The following is a 20,274-nucleotide window of genomic DNA, read 5'->3' as shown; positions in this document are numbered from 1 at the left end:
GCGCTCCAAGGATCACGTCACGCACCTCAGGTGACGTCACGACCGTGACACGCGGGTGACGCCGTTGCCGCGGCGACTTCCAGTCGTCTCCGCCCCCTGCCCCCGCCCCTCCCCCCCGGCCTACCGTCCTTCCCCCAATCCCCTCAGGCTCAGCTGCGCCGGGGGCCGCAGGCCGGTTCCCGAGGTGGCCCAGGCGCCGTCCCACCGCCGACGCCGCCCGGGCCGCCCGGGCCGTCCCTCCCCGCCGCCCCCCGTCCTCCGCCTCCGCCTCCCCCCGCCCTCCGCCTCCCTTCCCCCTCCCCGCCCAGCAGCGGTCGCTCGGGCCCGGCTCTCGGTTATAAGATGGCGGCGCTGAGCGGCGGCGGCGGCGGCGGCGGCGCGGAGCAGGGCCAGGCTCTGTTCAACGGGGACATGGAGCCCGAGGCCGGCGCCGCGGCCTCTTCGGCTGCGGACCCCGCCATTCCCGAGGAGGTGAGTGCCGGCGCACCTGCGCCCCTCCGGTCTCGGGGCTCGGCTGACTGGTGTTTATTTTGGGGGAAAGAGGTGGCGGTGGGGGCTCAGCCACCTTCTCCTCGGGGCTCTGCGGGCTGAGAGCCTGGCTTTTCCCACCTGTCCCTCCCCGCCAGGCAGGAGCTCGCTACGTAAACACACACAATGGCCCAGGGGGGTTTCCCTGGTCCGCGCTCTGGGCTTGGGGGATTCGGGCAGCCGTGGTGGAGCAGGAGGCTATCAATAGGGGGCGAGACTCGGGGTTGGTCCGAGAAGGTCACGGCTGGCTGAAGGTAGCCAGCCTCGCATCTCCTGAATGTTTTCTTTATTTTTGGTGGTGGACGGGTAGGGGGGGAGTTGGGGCCGGCATCCTGGTGAAATCCGTGGGTTAGTAGCCGGGGCCGGGACCCCAGCGCGAGTTAACGTTGTGTGTAATTATTACATGGTCACGGTGAAGATGGGCGCATCATTCTCTGTTTAACTCTCCCCGACTCTGCCCCTTTTCAGGCCGCTGCCCTCCCTCCGCTTCTCTACTTGTTAGGGCGGAGGGGAGGATTTCTCGTCACCTGTTTTAACCAGCTAATGGTTTTGATCTAGCCTCTACTTTTTCAATCTTCAGTGCCAGTGTTTCCGTTCTTTCTTCCATCCCGACCTCAGACCCCCGGTTCCTAATGTTTGCAGTGTCGCCAGCTGGTAACCCCCATCCCAATTCCACCTGCCTCCCCGCTCCTTTGCCAGTGGTCGGACCTGCCTGCTCCTAACCTCAGCTTCTACTTAAGACGATTTTCTGCACCTCTCTTGTCTTAGTCTTGTTGAGGCCCTCTACTTCATTCCCCCGCTCCGTAACATGATACGGTTACAAATCCTTCTGGACACTTTGGAACTACTTACTTTCTGAATCCTGAAGCTGTCAAGATTCCGTCAGATTTCACTTGCTTTCCTGGCACCTTTTAGTCCATCATCCATTGTGCACCCACACCTCTTTGTTTATTCCTACCTGTGGTTTTTAAATAGGTGTGATTGATTTCTATTTTTTTTCTTTTACTTTTTCTTCTTTAGCCCTTCCATTTCTCAGCCACTGTTTATTTTAGTCTCTTATCACCTTGTCAGATTACTTTCTTTACATTTTGGGTTTTATTATGTAAAATGTATTACATAAAATAATACACTTTATTATGCTTTCCAAATAATGAGATAATGTATGGTATGATAACTGTGCTTTATAATTACTGATTAGATAATGTGATTTAACGCCATTGACTTTGCTCAAAGTTCTTTCCTTCGTACTACAGCACTTACATTTTATTTCCCAGTTCTCATAACGTCTCGTTCGTTCTTCTGTCTGTGCAGTTCTCTTTTTCCTGCTTCATCGTCTTTACTTTGAGATTCATCCCATAGGCTTACTCTATTCAGTATCAGTTTGTTCACAATACTGTTTTTCATTCTCTTACACCACTTGCATCTGTGCCTAAGATGCGTTCTGTACTACCATTTGATCTCATCTTAAATTCTCGTTTGTATATATCTATAAATATATATTATAAAAAATAATGGGCATGGGTTATGAATTGTAATTTTCTGATTGTAACATTGTTTTTGTTGAGAACTTTGTTTCCGAATTATATAAATATCTCTATATAGATATATGTGATGTGTATATATATATATGTGTGTGTGAGTATCCTTTACACCACTTCCCACTTACTTTTCTGTTTGCATTTCTGCTCAGGTCAGTTTCCTCTAATATCTGTTCATTTCCTCTAGTTTCTTGGATTTTAAGGATAGTGGTCATCCCTTCTTCCATTTCCTAGTTCATTCTGTTTTCCTTGTCCCCAGTTGCCATTCATTCTGCTTTGTTTCCTGACTTTTGGTACTTAACTTGCTGAGGCTTCCTCTTGTCTTCCCCACACCTCCACATTCCTTCTTATTTATAAACAACTTTGTTCCGTTGACATGGAAATTTATTTTTAGAATACATTGTTTTTAATGGATAAATACTTGGGGTCACATCTGCTGTCTATTTTTTCCATGAATCGGATATGCCTTTGTCTTACTCCTCACAGGTGCCTCTAGGCTTGCTTTACTTTGTAGCGCTTGTGTGGTTTTGTTGAATTGCATCCCGAAGAATGGTAAGATTCATGGGGCTTCCCTGGTGGCTCAGATGTTAAAGAATCTGCCTGCAATGCAGGAGACCTGGGTTCGATCCTTGGGTCGGGAAGGTCCCCTGGAGAAGGGAATGGCCACCCACTCCGGTGTTCTTGCCTGGTGAATCCCATGGACAGAACCTGGCAGGCTACAATCCATGAGGTCACAGAGTCAGACCAGCCTGAGCAACTGACACTTTCTCTTTCTATGAAATTGTATTTCTGATTGTAACATTATTTTCATTGAGAACTTTGTTTCAAAATTATTAGAACAGTTTGCAGTGATACAGAGAAATTTTTTGTTAAGTACAGTGTCTGCTGTTTTATTTGAAAGGGCCAGATTGTTTGAGCTCTACTCTGAAGATTCTGACTCAGTAGGTGAGAGCTAGGGCCATGAGCTTCTGTATTTGGCACATTTCCTAGGCAGTTCTCATGTCCCAGTACTTGAGAACTTCTAGGTTAGATGAATTCAAGTTCAAATTGGTAATAATTCAAAAAGATATTAGTATCTCTTGAAACCATAAGTATACTCTTAACTAATTTTCAGTAGAAGTGTTTCCCCCTGCCTCCTCCACCCAAGTTTTTATGGCTAGTGATGAATAGTAGTTTTTCCTCCATATTTTCTTATAAGAGCTTATAATAAATGTATTTGACTGGGGGAGAGGAGAGTAAAGGGTTAAAAATGAATCTCTTTTCAATATAAATATCAGTGTTATGGATGATAGAATAAATTCCTCCAAAAAATAATTTTAAATTTGAAGTTGGCTTACTGTCATCTTTTAAACTGTCTTCCTTATATGCACTTAAGGAGATAATGTTACGATTGTCAAGTACATAGAACAAAATGAAAAAAAGTGTCTATTAAAGAATTACCTTACTTGACAGTAAAATACAGATTTTTTTTAAAAGTTTCTCAGAGGAAAAACATTTATTATTGAAAAATTAGAAAAATATAAGTGCGAAAAATTTTGGAAAATTATCTGTAATCTTGCCACTAAGATATAATTACTATAAAACATTTTAGTATATATACATACACTCTTTTTTTATGCTTGCATAATATAATGTATGTGGTTTTGTAATATTTTTAAACAGCATCATAAAAGATTTAACATATAGTGTGATTTTAACAATTTTTATATTGTTTTTAATTTAAAAAATTTTGCTGTCAGACATCTTGAACACAGAATGTAGATTTAGTTTTTTAAATTATGTTGGTAAGTGAACAAATTTCATGTCCTGTATTTTTAGGTATTACTTTGTAGAAGCTCAAAATAGAATATTCTAATAAATGACAGGAGCTTATTAAATATTTATCAAATAAATATGCTTTTACTTTTGGCATTAAACATTTACTTCTGACCATTTATATTTCCCTGATGTTACTTTCTTTCTATGACCATATGGTATAGTATGGGACATTATGACAATATGGTATAAAAATTTTTTTTTTAATGTGTTATGCCAGGGTATGATATTTATTAACCATTCCTCTTACGGTGTATTTTTGTAGAAAGGAGCCTCTTACAATCACATTACAATTAAAATTGTATTGTTTCCAAGATCTGTTATCACTAACCTTGGTTAAACTGTGTAATTATATTAAGGCATTGACTAAGTAGTATTCTGGGATAGTATGTCCTTTATAATGAGGTTCAGTGTGTTAAAATACATTTTTATGAATCATGCCAAACCAGGTTGAATTGCATCATACTTTTAAAAAGTGGTAGGCCTGCTAAACTTTGTGTTTCTACAGTTCTGATTATTGCTGTATGAACTTGTTAAGATACATTTCAAAGTAGACAAAACATGCCTGTTTGTTAAAACCATAAAATAACTGTGTGTCTTTGGTGTTTTTAGCATTCCTTTTCCGTAGTCTTTCTTATCATTTAATGAATTCCCTCCTTCAGGCGCCACTCACCTCTTCTTTTATTTAGAAATTTTCTGACATCTGTCACTTATGTATGCTGACTATTAAAGGAATTGATAGTAAATGGACAAGAAAGAAACTTTGGAACTGAGTACTCAAATCCTTGAATGTAGTAAAACCTGAAAGCAACTTGATTTAATTGTGTTTAGATAATAGGCTAGACAAATTATATTAAGACTATAGGCTACAGAAGTCTGATTTATTTTGATTCCCTGTTTCTGGCTTTACTGTAGAGGGAGCCGATCAGGTCATAACAAATGGAAACCTACGCTCTATGAGTGCTAGGGAAGAAAGGGAGGGAGCTTTGTTAGCGTTTGTATACTGCTTTGTTAGCGTTTTCTAAGACCTGATGCTTACCTTGTTGAAGAATGAGGCATTTGTTTAGTGTTCTTTTTTCTCCAACCATAAAGCTCTTTTTCTCCTTTAGAAATGCGAAAGTGCATTTTTCCCCTTGACATCTTGATATTAATTTAGCTGGTACTTAGTGAACATTTTGTGTCATCTTCTTCTTTTATGAAATTCAGTATGTTCCTGTGCTTTCTAAATTTCTGCCTCAAATTGTCATTCAGATAAACCTTTAGAGTCAGTGGCTTTTACTGAATTTTTCTTCCTCAGAAGTTGAATTTTTGAGTCCTTTTACTCATTCTCTTTGTCTAGTTCGTCTGAATGGTTATTCTGTAAAGTCAGGATCAGCAATAGCTATACAGCTTCTGAATTCAAAATGGATGAGCCTGTTGAGGAGCTTTTCTGTTTCTTAAACAATGCTTGCATGGTCATAACGTTGTAGATAAGAACCAAAAATCTAGCCTTATTTCTTCTATTCCTTCCTTAAATATTTGGTGGAGGCATTGACATATTCTGGGAAGTGGTTTTTATTTTTCAGTTTTCTTTTGTTTACCATAATTTACTGTTGCATAATTAGCACGATAGTCAGAAAAAAACTCTTTAATACAGCCTTTACTCTAACATTAAGCAATTATTTTATTCTCCCCTCTATCCTCTGAGATTATTTTGGTTTCCATGATTTCTCTTGGGTTTAAAAAACTGTTATTCTTGTTTCTCCCCATATCAGGACTGCGCTTATAGAGGCAAAGTGATGCTCAGTAACATTACATTTCTTTCTGGGTTCTGGGAATGCCCTTGATAAAGAATATAAAAATTGCTCTGAACTCAGTTAACTTTATATCTTCTGGAAGCTCTGTAACATGAAATGAAACATCATTTTTATTCTTGTAATATAGCTACAATTATTGACAGCACTTTGGGGGCAAGTGTGCCATAAGATTGTGGTTTTCCAATTACTATAGAGCTCTAGTACTGTTTTTAAAAACACATTAGCACTGTAAGAAATATAGATTTTTGAGTTGCTCTAATATCCATATACATGAAGCAGTTTTTGCCTGTTTTGTACATTTTTTTTATCCTCATCTGGCACATAGGTACTCAGATATTTAGTGAAAGAATTGGTTAATGTGTACAAAACAGGGAATATAGCCAGTATCTTATAGTAACTTTAAATGGAATACAATTAATAAAATTTTTGCATTATTGTGTTGTATACCTGAACCTAATATAATAGTGTAAATCAACTATACCTCAGTTAAAAAAAGATTTTTTTAAAGAATTGGTGAATGAAACCCTATTAGATATGGTGCACTTGGATTTTCTGTATCATTCAGTTCTCTTTTTTTTAATGCTACTCATAAAATCAGTTTATTAGATTGACAACCACCTGGCTGGAACAATTTGTTTTGAGGGTATCAAGGACTTTTTACAGAGCTTACCTCAAGGGTCTATTTAGTCCCACTATACCTTAACTGTTGAAATTCTTCATTTATCTGCATTAGGCATTGATCTTGAAAGAAAGGAGTTGATGGCTGTAAAAATTTTAGAGCTACTGTTCATGGAAGAGAGATTTGTACTGACATGAATCTTCCCAAGTGTAGTAATCTATGTAGAAGATTTTCAGCAACTTGTGTTTAAGGCAGCAATCAGCTGACTTCTGTGTAAAGGGTCAAGTGATAAATATTTTAGGCACTGTGTTTCTAACTGCTCTGTCTCTGTTACAAGGACTGAACACTCAGCGCTTGGTATTGTAGCATAAAATCAGCTAATAGACTATGTAAATGAATAAGTGTGACTGTGTTCCAATGAAACTTATTTATGGACACTGAAATTTGAATGTGTCATGAAATATTTTCTTTTTTTTTTTTTCATTGAAAAATGTAAAAACATTCTTGGCTTGTGAGCTGTACAAAATACAGCTGGGGTTGGGGGGCAGATTTAGTTCATGGGCCAAAGTTTTCTACTTAGTCTAAGAGACTAAGTAGATCATATTTGAGGTTCTGAAGTTAAGGTGTGATTTAAAGTTCTGTAAGTTTTTAAAAGTCAGGTTTATTGGGTTATAATTCACACATACTATAATGTACCATTTTAAACACACTACTTGATAAGTTTTGACAAATGTGTATAGTCATGTAACTACTGCCACAATCAAGATAAAGAACATTTCCACCAAAAGTTCCCTAATTCCTCTTTTCATTCATTTTCCTCGCTACACTACTGCCAGTCCTGACAAACACTGAGCTGACTTCTAGCTTTGCCTTTTCCAGAGTCATAAATGGGGAATCATACAGTACGTGTTACCATGTATTTGGCGTCTTTCATTTAGTTTTTTTTTTTAAGTTGAATTTTTTTTTCCTCTAACTTAAGCCGCTTAGAAGCTTGAAGTATTTTGTTTTTATATTTTATGTATTCATTATGTTTTTGACTGCTTCAGGTCTTAGATGCGGCATGCAGGATCTTCATTGCAGTGTGGAACTCTAGTTCTGGTGTGTGAGCTCTAGAGTGCTGCACGCTCAGTAGTTGCAGCACATGGGCTAAGTTGCCGTGGACCAGGGATTGAACCAATGTTCCCTGCATTACAAGGTGAATTCTTAACCATTGGACCACCAGGGAAGTCCCTAGTTTGGTATTTTTGAGATTCACTCATGTTGTTGGCATGTATCAGTAATTGGTTTCTGTTTATTGCTTAGTGGTAGCGTATGGATGTTGCACATTTACCAGTTGATGGGTAGCAGGGTTCTTTCTAGTTTTTAGCAGTTATAAATAAGGTTGCCAAAAATGTTGGGTTCAGGTTTTTGTGTGGACGATGGGTTTTTTATTTCTCTAGTAAGGAGCTAGAATTTGGATTAATGGGTCATATGGTAGGTATATACTTAATTTTATAGGAAGCTGTCAAACTTTTCTTTTTTTTTTGAAGCAAGGAATACAACTTTATTTGGAAAGCTAGGTGTCCTAGAAGATGGCAGGCTAGTGCCCCAGCGTATCATCTTATCTAGGTCTGAATGCCAGTTTCTTTTATAGACAGAAGAGTAGGAGGTGAGGAAAGTGAAAGTGAAACTGATGTCACTCAGTCATGTCCGACTCTTTGCGACTCCATGGACTGTAGCCTACCAGGCTCCTCTGTCCATGGGATTTTCCAGGCAAGGGTACTGGAGTGGGCTGCCATTTCCTTCTCCTGTCAAACTTTTCTAAAGCAGTAGTACCATTTTGCATTGCCACTCACAATGAATGAGAGTTCCAAACTTTATCCTTGTCAACACTTGGATTATTAGTCTTGTTAGTTTTAGCAGTTCTAATATGTATGCAGTAGTAGCTCGTTGTGGTTTTAATTTGCATTTTCCTAATGATTAATATATTTGACATCTGTTTATATAGTTAGTTTCCTTCAGTTCAATCTCTCAATTGTGTCCAACTCTTTGTGACCCCATGGACTGCATTACGCCAGGCCTCCCTGTCCATCACCGACTCACAGAGTTTACACAAACTCATGTCCATTGAGTCAGTGATGCCATCCAACCATCTCATCATCTGTCATCCCCTTCTCTTGCCCTCAATCTTTCCCAGCATCAGGGTCTTTCAGATGAGTCAGCTCTTCATATCAGGTGGCCGAAGTATTAGAGTTTCAGCTTCAACATCAGTCCTTCCAAAGAACACCCAGGACTGATCTCCTTTAGGATGGACTGGTTGGATCTCCTTGCAGTCCGAGGGACTCTCAAGAGTCTTCTCCAACACCACAATTCAAAAGCATCAATTCTTTGGCACTCAGCTTTCTTTATAGTTCAAGTCTCACACCTATACATGACTACTGGAAAAACCATAGCCTTGACTGGATGGACCTTTGTTGGCAAAGTAATATCTCTGCTTTTTAATATGCTTTCTAAGTTGGTCATAACTTTTCTTCCCGGGAGTAAGCGTCTTTTAATTTCATGACTGCAGTCACCATCTGCAGTGATTTTGGAGCCCCCAAAAATAAAGTCTGTCACTGTTTCCACTGTTGCCCCATCTATTTGCTGTGAAGTGTTGGGACCGAATGCCGTGATTTTAGTTTTCTGAATGTTGAGCTTTAAGCCAACTTTTCACTCTCCTCTTTCACTTTTATCAAGTGACTCTTAAGTTCTTCGCTTTCTGCCATAAGAGTGGTGTCATCTGCATATCTGAGGTTATTGATATTTCTCCCACCAATCTTGATTTCAGTTTGTGCTTCATCCAGCCTAGCATTTTTCATGATGTGTACTCTGCATATGAGTTAAATAAGCATAGTGACAGTATACAGCCTTGATGTAATTTTTTTCCTATTTGGAACCAGTCTGTTGTTCCATGTCCAGTTCTAACTGTTGCTTCCTGACCTGCATACAGATTTCTCAAGAGGCAGGTCAGGTGGTCTAGTATTCCCATTTCTTTCAGAATTTTCCACAGTTTATTGTGATCCACACAAAGTCAAAGGCTTTGGCATAGTCAAGAAAGCAGAAATAGATGTTTTTCTGGAACTCTAGTGCTTTTTCTGTGATATAACGGATGTTGGCAGTTTGATCTCTGGTTCTTCTGCCTTTTCTAAATACAGCTTGAACATCTGGAAGTTCACGGTTCATGTATTATTGAAGCCTGGCTTGGAGAGTTTTGAGCATTACTTTACTAGTGTGTGAGAAGAATGCAGTTGTGTGGTAGTTTGAGCATTCTTTGGCATTGCCTTTCTTTGGGATTGGAATGAAAACTGATCTTTTCCAGTCCTGTGACCACTGCTGAGTTTTCCAAATTTGTTGGCATATTGAGTGCAGCACTTTCACAGCATCATCTTTCAGGATTTGAAATAGCTCCACTGGAATTCCATCACCTCCACTAGCTTTGTTCATATATGCTTCCTAAGGCCCACTTGACTTCACATTCCAGGATGTCTGGCTCTAGTGAGTGATCACTCCATCATGATTATCTTGGTCGTGAAGATCTTTTTTGTACAGTTCTTCTGTGTATTCTTGCCACCTCTTCTTAATATCTTTTGCTTCTGTTAGATCCATACCATTTTTGTCCTTTATTGAGCCCATCTTTGCGTGAAATGTTCCCTTGGTATCTCTAATTTTCTTGAGGAGATCTCTAGTCTTTCCCATTCTATTATTTTTCTCTATTTCTTTGCATTGATCACTGAGGAAGGCTTTCCTATCTCTCTTTGTTATTCTTGGGAACTCTGCATTCAAATGGATCTTTCCTTTTCTCCTTTGCTTTTCGATTCTCTTTTCACAGCTATTTGTAAGGCCTCCTCAGACAGCCATTTTGCTTTTTTGCATTTCTTTTTCTTGCGGATGTTCTTCATCCCTTTCTTCTGTACCATGTCACAAACCTCCGACCATAGTTCATCAGGCACTCTGTCTATCACATCTAGTCCCTTAAATCTGTTTCTCATTCACTTACTCATATATTTTCTTTGGTAAAATAGCCATTCAGATCTTTTTATGTAGTATTTACCTTCTTACTATGGAGTTGTAAGAATGTTGTATACATAACCTGGATACAAGTTCTTTGTTTCAGACATGTGTTTTGTATATGACTCCCAGTCTGTGGCTTGTCTTTTCATTTTCCTAAATGTTCTTTGAAGAGTAGAAATTTTGTTTTTGATGAAATAAAATTTATCAGTTTTTTCTTTTTATGTTTCATGTATTCTGTGTCCTACCCAGTATATATTTGCTCAACTTAAGGCCATAAAATTTTCTTCCATGTTTTCTTCTGTAAGTTTTACAGTTTAAGCTTTTGCGTTTCAGTCTGTGATCCTTTTGGAGTTAATTTTCTATATACTGTGAAGTAAGGGTTAAAGTTTGGTCATTCTTTTTCATATGGATGTCCAGTTTTTCACCTTCCTGGAAGAGACTAACCTTTTTCTGTTGAATTACCTTGGCACCTCTATTAAGTCAGTTGATTGAGTTTTATACTCTGTTTTATTGACCTATATATCTCTTCTTTGCCTGGTACCACACTGTCTTGACTACTCTAGCTTTATAGTTCAGTCTTAAAAATTAGGTAGATCCAGTTTGTTGGATTTTTAGAACTTTAAAATTTGATTTTTAAAATTCTTTTTTGCTGTTGTATTTTTTGACAGGACAGGATTCGTAATTTTCTCCCAGTTCTCAAAGGTGTCTTCTATCCAAGAAAAGTTTAAACTTACTGTAGTATATAGTTAACACATCCCTTCCTTGATTTATTTGGTGGAGAGATTGTGAAAAGTGGCAGATACAGAAAATGTGTTTCATCCAAAATTAACTTCATAAGAAATGACGAAAATATCCTAGTAGGTGGCACCAGAAGGTCAACAGTGTCCTTTATTTTTTTACCTACATTTCAAAAATATTAACTCTATAATCTAGATATGTATGGGTGAAAGTGAATATGTTAAGCTGTTTTTTTCACCAAAAAGTTATGGAAAATGTCAATCAGGTGGTGGGAGTTACTAGTTTATAATACTAGCTGTGTTATTCTCCATCTTCACTGTGAGTTTTTCCATTTGAAATCTATGTCATGTTCTGTGATGTTCCAGAATTAGCACCTTTATTACTCTTAGAGTCATCATTAAATTGTTTTTACTAAGGATAAGCATATAGTGGTGGTTGGTCATATTTCTTCCTTTTTTCATTGGGACCCATAGGACCTATTACCTTGTTTGAAATTACAATGGTGGTAGCTTTTTATTCCATAGCCTCAAGGGCTTCCCTGCAATGTAAAATGATAGTTGTAGTCATGATTTTCACTTAAGAATTATGAATACATTACCTGATTTTTTTTCTCTTAGTTTCCTTGTGAAGGAAGGAAAACTTAAGACTTAAACATCAGTGAAAGTCATGGAATACCTGACTTAGTACAGGGTCATGTGACAGTTGGGAGGATAGACTGTTCAGGCTTCTGTTCATGTTGTAAGTTCAGTTCGGTTCAGTTGCTCAGTCGTGTCTGACTCTTTGTAACCCCGTGAACTGCAGCACGCCAGGCCTCCCTGTCCATCACCAACTCCCAGAGTTTATGCAAACTCATATCCATTGAGTCAGTGATGCCATCCAACCAGCTCATCCTCTGTCATCCCCTTCTCCTCCTGCCCCCAATCCCTCCCAGCATCAGAGTCTTTTCCAGTGAGTCAACTCTTCACGTGAGGTGGCCAAAATATTGGAGTTTCATCTTCAACATCAGTCCGTCCAATGAACACCCAGGACTGATCTCCTTTAGGATGGACTGGTTGGATCTCCTTGCAGTCCGAGGGACTCTCAAGAGTCTTCTCCAACACCACAGTTCAGAAGTATCGATTCTTCGGCACTCAGCTTTCTTTATAGTCCAACTCTCACATCCATACATGACTACTGGAAAAACCATAACCTTGACTAGACGGACCTTTGTTGGCAAAGTAATGTCTCTGCTTTTGAATATGCTGTCTAGGTTGGTCATAACTTTCCTTCCAAGGAGTAAGCATCTTTTCATTTCATGGCTGCAGTCATCATCTGCAGTAATTTTGGAGCCCCCCAAAATAAAATCAGACACTGTTTCCCCATCTATTTCCCATGAAGTGATGGGACCAGATGCCATGATCTTAGTTTTCTGAATGTTGAGCTTTAAACCAACTTTTTCACTCTCCTCTTTCACTTTCATCAAGAGGCTCTTTAATAGTAAGTAGTATCTGGCTATTTGCAAATTTTGAAATGGCACTTACAGGAAGAGAGAACCACAACATTTTTGGAGACTATCTTCAACTATTTTTCCAAAATTAGTGTGTTTTAAAAAAGTATGCATCTCCTTATTGTAAAAAGATGCCTTGTGTTTAAATTAAGAAATACTCTACTTTTGTTTTATACTTTTCTTTTACTAAATGTATAACCTTTAAAGTAATAACACCAGAAAAATTTGGCTGTATTTCCAGAATGGCTAATAAATTTTAGGATGCTTTGAATTAGTCACTTACCTTTGAGTATTTGAAACAGTTTAAAATACAGCTTGGGGGTTATTCCTCTGTTGACCTAAGATTTTTATACTGTATTTGCTTCATTACAGCACTTACTTTGCAAAGTAAATTTCTGTTTGTATTTACAGATGTGCTTTATTATAGGAGTTTACTATCTCCAGCAGTGATATTGTAAATAGTTATTAGAACTTCTATTTTATTTTTTTCCCACGTTCGGTCTAATCCCATTTTGTCTGTTTTAAAGTTTGTACTCTCTACCTAGAAATCTCTCCGAAGCATAGAGGGAAAAAAACCCCAACAGTTACTAATTTGAGAGTTTTGTTTTTAAAGAGTTCTTAATAGCATAATTTCTGGTCATATATGAAGGTAATTTAATTTCCATTTATTATTTAGAAAAAAAATCCTACCTTTTCCATGAGTCCCAATTACTGCCTTTCTAACTTTTTTTTTACTATGAAAAGATAAAGAATTATTGTTAATTATTCCTACATAACTCAGAATTAATTTTTTACACATCACATTACTAAATTTCCACCGGAATAGTGTCAGAGAGTTTGAGCAAACTCTGGGAGATAATGAGGGCCAGGGAATCTGGATGTTTTGCAGTTCATGGGGTCTCAGAGAGTTGGACACGATTGAGCGACTGCACAATAACAGGTGTCAGAGAACTTCAGATGGGGAAGACTTTATGATTTCGTATAGTCCTTACATTCCTATTCTGCAACTACTGAAAGTCTTCATCTTAGTTTTTACATGCTTGCTTCTAAAATGTAAAATGTTTTACCCGTATATTGTATATTATTTCTGCGTGTCTTCTCACATTAAGAGTAAATTACACAATCTAAAAGTTTCATTATGCATAAAGATTTAGTGTAGTGTAACATTTTGGTAAGTTTGTTGCAGATGATTTTTCTACTACTGAATTTGGCACTTCAGTTGCTATATGTATTTAGGAATCAAACTTTTAGTTATTGGTTATCATAAATGGGTACTTGAGAGAAAAGTTTAATCATGAAGTCATAACTATTCAGTGTCATAGCCATTCATACACTGCTTGGTTTTCACTGGCAGTTCTTTGATCCCTGTCCTGCCCTTCCTCATGCTATGTACTGAACTTATAAGTGGATAACAGGGGTGGCGTGAGAATACATACAAGCCTTCACAGAATTATAGTTGTGTTGTTTTTCTGCCAATTTTTGGGACAAAGATAAATATATTCGAAATTTTGCTTTCAGATATCTTCATGGCATTTTTAAAGAATGTCCAGTGACATACTTTAGCACAGGGCTCTAGTTGTCAAAAACTTTTGGTTAGTTCTTAATGTAGGACTGATGATTGACCTAGTAGAACTGTGTTGCCAACATTCCATTAATGTTATCTTTAAACCACTATTGAATTAAGGAAATTTAAAATGGCCGCATTGGTATTTTCATAGGAATGAGGTAACTTCTCTGTATGATAGTAGAAAGACTGTATCTCATGGCTTTATAGGAAAAATGGTAAGCATTAGGACTTGTGTTTTGGCATTTTTAAAGCTATTGTCCACCATTTGCTTTGTCATCCTTCCAAAACTCCATTGATAAATTTTGTATTGAGTCATTTCACAGGACAATAGGTATTTATGTATTCAATAAATATTTGAATTTCTACTGTGCCAGGTAGTAATCTAGCTGCTTAGTACATTTAAAACCAAAACAATGCAAAGATCTCTCCTTATCTAGCTTACATTCTGGTGTAGGAGGTGTGTGTGTGTATGAGAGAGAGAGACACACACACTCATAAAAAAAAGTTTATAGTGTGTTTGAAGGTAGTAAGTACTATGGAAAAATGAAAGAGCAGGTAAAGTTTGGGAGTTAGGTAGCAATTTAAAATAGATGTAGGTAGGACCTTGTCTGAAAAGGGTGACATTTGAGCAAAGATTTTAGGAGGGCAGAGAAAAACGTATCAGAACCAAGATCAAAGGTTCTGAGCCAGGGATGTACCTTGCCTGTTTAAACAACAGCAAGGATGCCAGAGCTGCTGAAGTGCCTTGAGGAAGGGAGGTGAATAGTAGGATGAAATCTAAGAGGTGTTGAAGCAGCAGTGGGAGCATGACCACAGGCCACATGAGGAGTTTGACTTTAAGTGAAATAAGTAGCAGTCCAGAGCTGAGTGCTATGACCTGACTTCTGTGGAAATGGGATACTCTGATGGCTATGGGGGCAGTAGGTTGTAAAGGGCAAGGATGGACACAAGGGAGCCAGGGAGGATCCTCTTCCAGTCCTCTAAGGCAGTGGCTTACCAGACGGGTAGCAGTAGAGGTCTTGGGAAGTGGTCAGAGTTTAGACATTTTGAAAGTAGAGCTGACAGAATTTGTTGATAGATTAAAGGTGAGATGTGCAAAAAAAAGAGAGGTGTCATGAGGAAGGGGAGGGTTCAGGTTAAGAATTCAGTTTTGAGGATGTTAAGTTTGAAGTACCTATTAGATGTCCAAAATGTTGAGAAAGCAGTTGGTACATGAGTCTGGAATTTGAGAGTGAGGTCCAGTGGCAGAGACTGTTTACCATATCTATGTCTTATTTTCTTTGAGTATAAAGCTAGACAATTCTCCCTTGTAGATAGCTGTGATCGTGTGATTAAGCTCAGGCTAAACTATGGTTTTTCCAGTGATCATGTATGGATGTGAGAGTTGGACTGTGAAGAAAGCTGAGTGCTGAAGAATTGATGCTTTTGAACTGTGGTGTTGGAGAAGACTCTTGAGAGTCCCTTGGACTGCAAGGAGATCCAACCAGTCCATCCTAAAGGAGATCAGTCCTGGGTGTTCATTGGTAGGACTGATGTTGAAGCTGAAACTCCAATATTTTGGCCACCTCGTGCAAAGAGCTGACTCATTGGAAAAGACCCTGATGCTGGGAGGGATTGGGGGCAGGAGGAGAAGGGGATGACAGAGGATGAGATGGCTGGATGGCATCACCGACTCAATGGATGTGAGTCTGAGTGAACTCCGGGAGTTGGTGATGGACAGGGAGGCCTGGCGTGCTGCGATTCATGGGGTCGCAAAGAGTCGGACACAACTGAGCGACTGAACTGAACTGAATGTAATATGAGCACAAGTGATGTGCACACATTTTAGGTCTAGGCCATACCACCGTCTTCCATCTGGTTTTTCCCTTCTGGCCTGCTGGAACAGAGGTGATCTTTAAGGAAAGTTGTAAGCCATTTGTTGTAAATGGTAGGTTGTCCATCAGTCTAGATAAGAACCATCTTGCCAACCTGTTTAGCCACCTAGTACTATTAGATGAGTAAGCAAAAAATTTAATGAGTTTGAGTCCTTATACCTTTAAGATGTATTTGTTGTAACAGCTAACTTTAAATTTGGGTATTTAGGTGTTTTTGTTTTTTTAGAGTCAGTGTCACTGCTTACTCATCCTAGGAGCTTCATTATTCCACAAATCTTATTTTCACTTTGTATCTGATTTTTTTTTTTTAAATCAAGACATTTCCCTCCATGACTAACCCACTTTACCACTCAGCCAGAGAATCCATTTCAGTGTTCACTAAATTACATTAAAATTTTTTTTCTTACATCAAATTAGTTTTATTTTCTCTCTTAATTTTTATTGGGGGCTTCCTTATGGCTTGGATGGTAAAGAATCTGCCTGCAATGCAGGAGACCCAAGCTCGATCCCTGGGTTGGGAAGATCTCCTGGAGAAGAGAATGGTAACCCACTCCAGTATTCTTGCCTGGAGAATCCCACGGACAGAGAGCCTGGTGGGCTACAGTCCATGGGGTCGCAAAGAGTTGGACGCGACTGAGCGACTACCTTACTCACTTATAGTTGCTCTACAGTGTTGTGTCAGTTTCTGCTGTGCAGCAAAGTGAATCAGTTATGTGTTTACCTAGATTCACTCTTTTTTAGATTTCCTTCCCATTTAGGTCACCACAGAGCACTAAGTAGAGTTCCCTGTGCTGCACAGTAGGTTCTCATTTGTTCTTCAGTCTCATTTGTCATTCAGTCGCTAAGTTGTGTCCGACACTTTGCAACCCCGTGGACTCCAGCACATCAGGCTTCCCTGTCCTTTCCCATCTCCTGGGGTTTGCTTAAACTCATGTCCATGGAGTCTGTAATACCATCCAACCATCTCATCCTCTGTCGCCCCCTTTTCCCTCCTGCCCTCAGTCTTTCCCAGCATCAGGGTCTTTTCCAATGAGCCAGCTCTTCGCATCATGTGGCGAAAGTATTGGAGCTTCAGCTTCAGAATCAGTCTTTCCAATGACTATTCAGAGTTGATTTCCTTTAGGATTGACTGGTTTGATCTCCATGCTGTCCAAGGGACTCTCAAGAGTCTTCTCCAACACCACAGTTCAGAAGGATCAATTCTTCAGCGCTCAGCCTTCTTTGTGGTCCAACTCTAACACTCATACATGACTACTGGAAAAACCATAGCTTTGATTAGATGGACCTTTGTCAGCAGAGTAATGTCTCTGCTTTTTAATATGCTGTCTAGCTTGGTCATAACTTTTCTTCCAAGGAGCAAGCGTCTTTTAATTTCATGACTGCGATCACCATCTGCAGTAATTTTGGATCCCAGGAAAATAAAATCTGCCACTGTTTCCACTTTTTCCCCATCTATTTGCCATGAAATTATGGGATCAGATACCATGATCTTAGTTTTTAGGATGCTGAGTTTCTAGTCAGCTTTTTTATTCTCCTTGTTCACTTTCATCAAGAGGCTCTTTAGTTCCTCTTCAGTTTCTGCCATTAGAGTGTTATCATCTGCATGGCTGAGGTTATTGTTATTTGTCCTGGCAATCTTGATTCCAGCTTATGTTTCATCAGCCTGACATTTCTCATGCTGTACTCTGCATAGACGTTAAGTAAGTAAGGTGACAGTATACAGCCTTGATGTACTCCTTTTCCAATTTTGAAACAGTCTGTTGTTCTGTGTCTGGTTCTAACCATTGTGTCTTGACCTGCAACAGGTTTCTCAGACGACAGGTCAGGTGGTCTGGTATTCCCATCTCTTTCAGAATTTTCCACAGTTTATTGTGATCCACACAAAGGTTTTATCATAGTCAGTGAAGCAGAAGTAGATGTTTTTCTGGAATTCTCTTGCTTTCTCTATGATCCAGCAATGTTGGCAATATGATCTCTGGTTCCTCTGCCTCTGCAAAATCCAACTGGTACATCTGGAAGTTCTTATTTCACATGCTGCTGAAGCCTAGCTTGAAGGATTTTGACCATTTCCTCTCTAGCCTGTGAAATGAGTGTGGTTGTATGGTAGTTGGAATATTCTTCGGCATTATCTTTCTCTGGTAGTGGAATGAGAACTAACCTTTTCCTGTCCTGTGGCCACTGCTGAGTTTTCCAAATTTGCTGACATATTGAGTGCAGCACTTTGACAGCATCATTTTTTTTTTAAAGATTTTGAATAGCTGAAATTCCATTGCCTCCACTAACTTTGTTCATAGTAATGCTTCCTAAGGCCCACTTGACTCCATATTTCAGGATGTCCAGCTCTAGGTGAGTGACAGCACCATTGTGGTTATCTGGGTTATTAAGACCTTTTTTGTATGGTTCTTCTATGTATTCTTGCCACCTCTTTTTAATCTCTTCTGCTTCTGTTAGGTCCATACTGTTTCTGTCCTTTATTGTGTCCATCTTTGCATGAAATAGTCCTTTGGTGTCTCCAATTTTGTTGAAGAGATCTCTGGTCTTTCCCATTCTGTTGTTTTCCTCCAGTTCTTTGCACTGTTGACTTTAGAAGCCCTTCTTTTCTCTCTTTGCTATTCTCTGGAACTCTGCATTCAGTTGGATATATCTTTCCCTTTCTCCCTTGCCTTTTGCTTCTCTTTTTTCGGCTATTTGTAAGGTCTCCTCATTTCTTTATCTTTGGGATGGTTTTGGTCTCTGCCTCCTGTACAGTGTTATGAACCTCCATCCATAGTTCTTCGGGCACTCTGTCTACCAGATCTAATCCCTTGAATCTGTTTGTCAGCTCTACTGTATAATCCTAAGGGATTTGATTTAGGTCATACCTGAACAGCCTAGTGGTTTTCCCTCTTTCCTCAGTTTAAGCTGGAATTTTGCAATAAGGAGCTTATAATCTGAGCCACAGTTAGCTCCAGGTCTTGTTTTCGCTGACTGTGTAGAGTTTCTTCATGTTTGGCCGCAAAGAATATAATCAGTCTAGTTTCGATTGATCATCTAGTGATGTCCGTGTGTAAAGTCGTCTCTTGTGTTGTTGGAAAAGGGTGTTTGCTATGCTCAGTGTGTTCTCTTGGCAAAACTCTGTTAATCTTTGCCCTGCTACATTTTGTACTCCCAAAGCCAAACTTGCTTGTTACTCCAGGTATCGCTTGACTTGCTACTTTTGCATTCCAGTCTCCTGTGATGAAAAGGACCTCCTTTTTTGGTGTTAGTTCTAGAAGGTCTTATAAGTCTGCATAACACCATTTAAATTCAGCTTCTTTGGTATCAGTGGTTGGGGCATAGACTTGGATTACTGTGATATTGAGTGATTTGTCTTGGAAATGAACAGAGATTATTCTGTCGTTTTTGAGATTGCACCCAAGTACTGTATTTCGTACTCTTGTTGACTGTGAGGATACTCCATTTCTTCTATGGGATTCTTGCCCACCATAGTAGATACAATGGTCCTCTAAATTAAGGTTGCCTATTCCCATCCACTGTAGTTCACAGATTCCTAAAATGTCAGTATTCATTCTTGCTGTCTCCTGCTTGACCACATCCAGTTTATCTTGATTCATGGACCTAACAGTCCAGATTCCTGTGCAGTATTGTTCTTTTTTTTTTTTTTTTCTAATCATTCTTTTTTTTTTTTCAATTTTTATTTTTACTTTATTTTACTTTACAATACTGTATTGGTTTTGCCATACATTGACATGAATCCGCCACGGGTGTACATGAGTTCCCAATCCTGAACCCCCCTCCCACCTCCCACCCCATATCATCTCTCTGGATCATCCCCGTGTGCAGTATTGTTCTTTAGAGCATCGAACTTCAGTTTTACCACCAGTCACATCCACATCTTATACATAGCAGTGCATATATATCAGTCCCAGTCTCTGAGTTCATCCCACTCACTCTTCCCTCCTTGGTAACCATACATTTGTTCTCTACTCTGTGACTCTCTTTCTGCTTTACAAATAAATTAATCTGTACCATTTTTCTAGATTCCACATATAAGCAATATTATATGATACTTGTTTTTCTCTTTCTGACTTACTTCACTCTGTATGGCAGTCCCTCGGTCCATCCACATCTCTGCAAATGGCACTGTTTATTCCTTTTTATGACTAATATTCCATTGTATAGATAGGTGCCACATCTTTGTCCATTCCTCTGTCGATGGACATTTAGGTTGCTTCCATGTCCTAGCTATTGTAAATAGTGCTGCAGTTCGGTTCAGTCGCTCAGTCGTGTCCGACTCTTTGCGAC

The 20,274-nt window shown here is 39.2% G+C and overlaps 1 protein-coding gene across 4 annotated transcripts in view; it reads left to right on the top strand.

The window, feature by feature from the left end:
* Positions 1 to 342: 342 nt before the first annotated feature.
* Positions 343 to 20,274, top strand: part of BRAF (B-Raf proto-oncogene, serine/threonine kinase) — a 161,389-nt gene continuing 141,457 nt past the window's right edge. For 3 of the 4 annotated variants that reach the window (XM_052639157.1, XM_052639156.1, XM_052639158.1), the window contains exon 1: positions 343 to 471. In XM_052639157.1, coding sequence (XP_052495117.1) covers positions 343 to 471 — 129 coding nt within the window. The remainder of the gene's footprint in view (positions 472 to 20,274) is intronic. The other variant, XM_052639159.1, reaches the window with a different exon arrangement.

Source organism: Budorcas taxicolor, chromosome 4, assembly GCF_023091745.1.
Source record: "Budorcas taxicolor isolate Tak-1 chromosome 4, Takin1.1, whole genome shotgun sequence".
NCBI lineage: Eukaryota > Metazoa > Chordata > Mammalia > Artiodactyla > Bovidae > Budorcas > Budorcas taxicolor.
The sequence above is the reverse complement of the archived record's forward strand: the minus strand, read 5'-3'. Positions and strand labels throughout refer to the sequence as shown.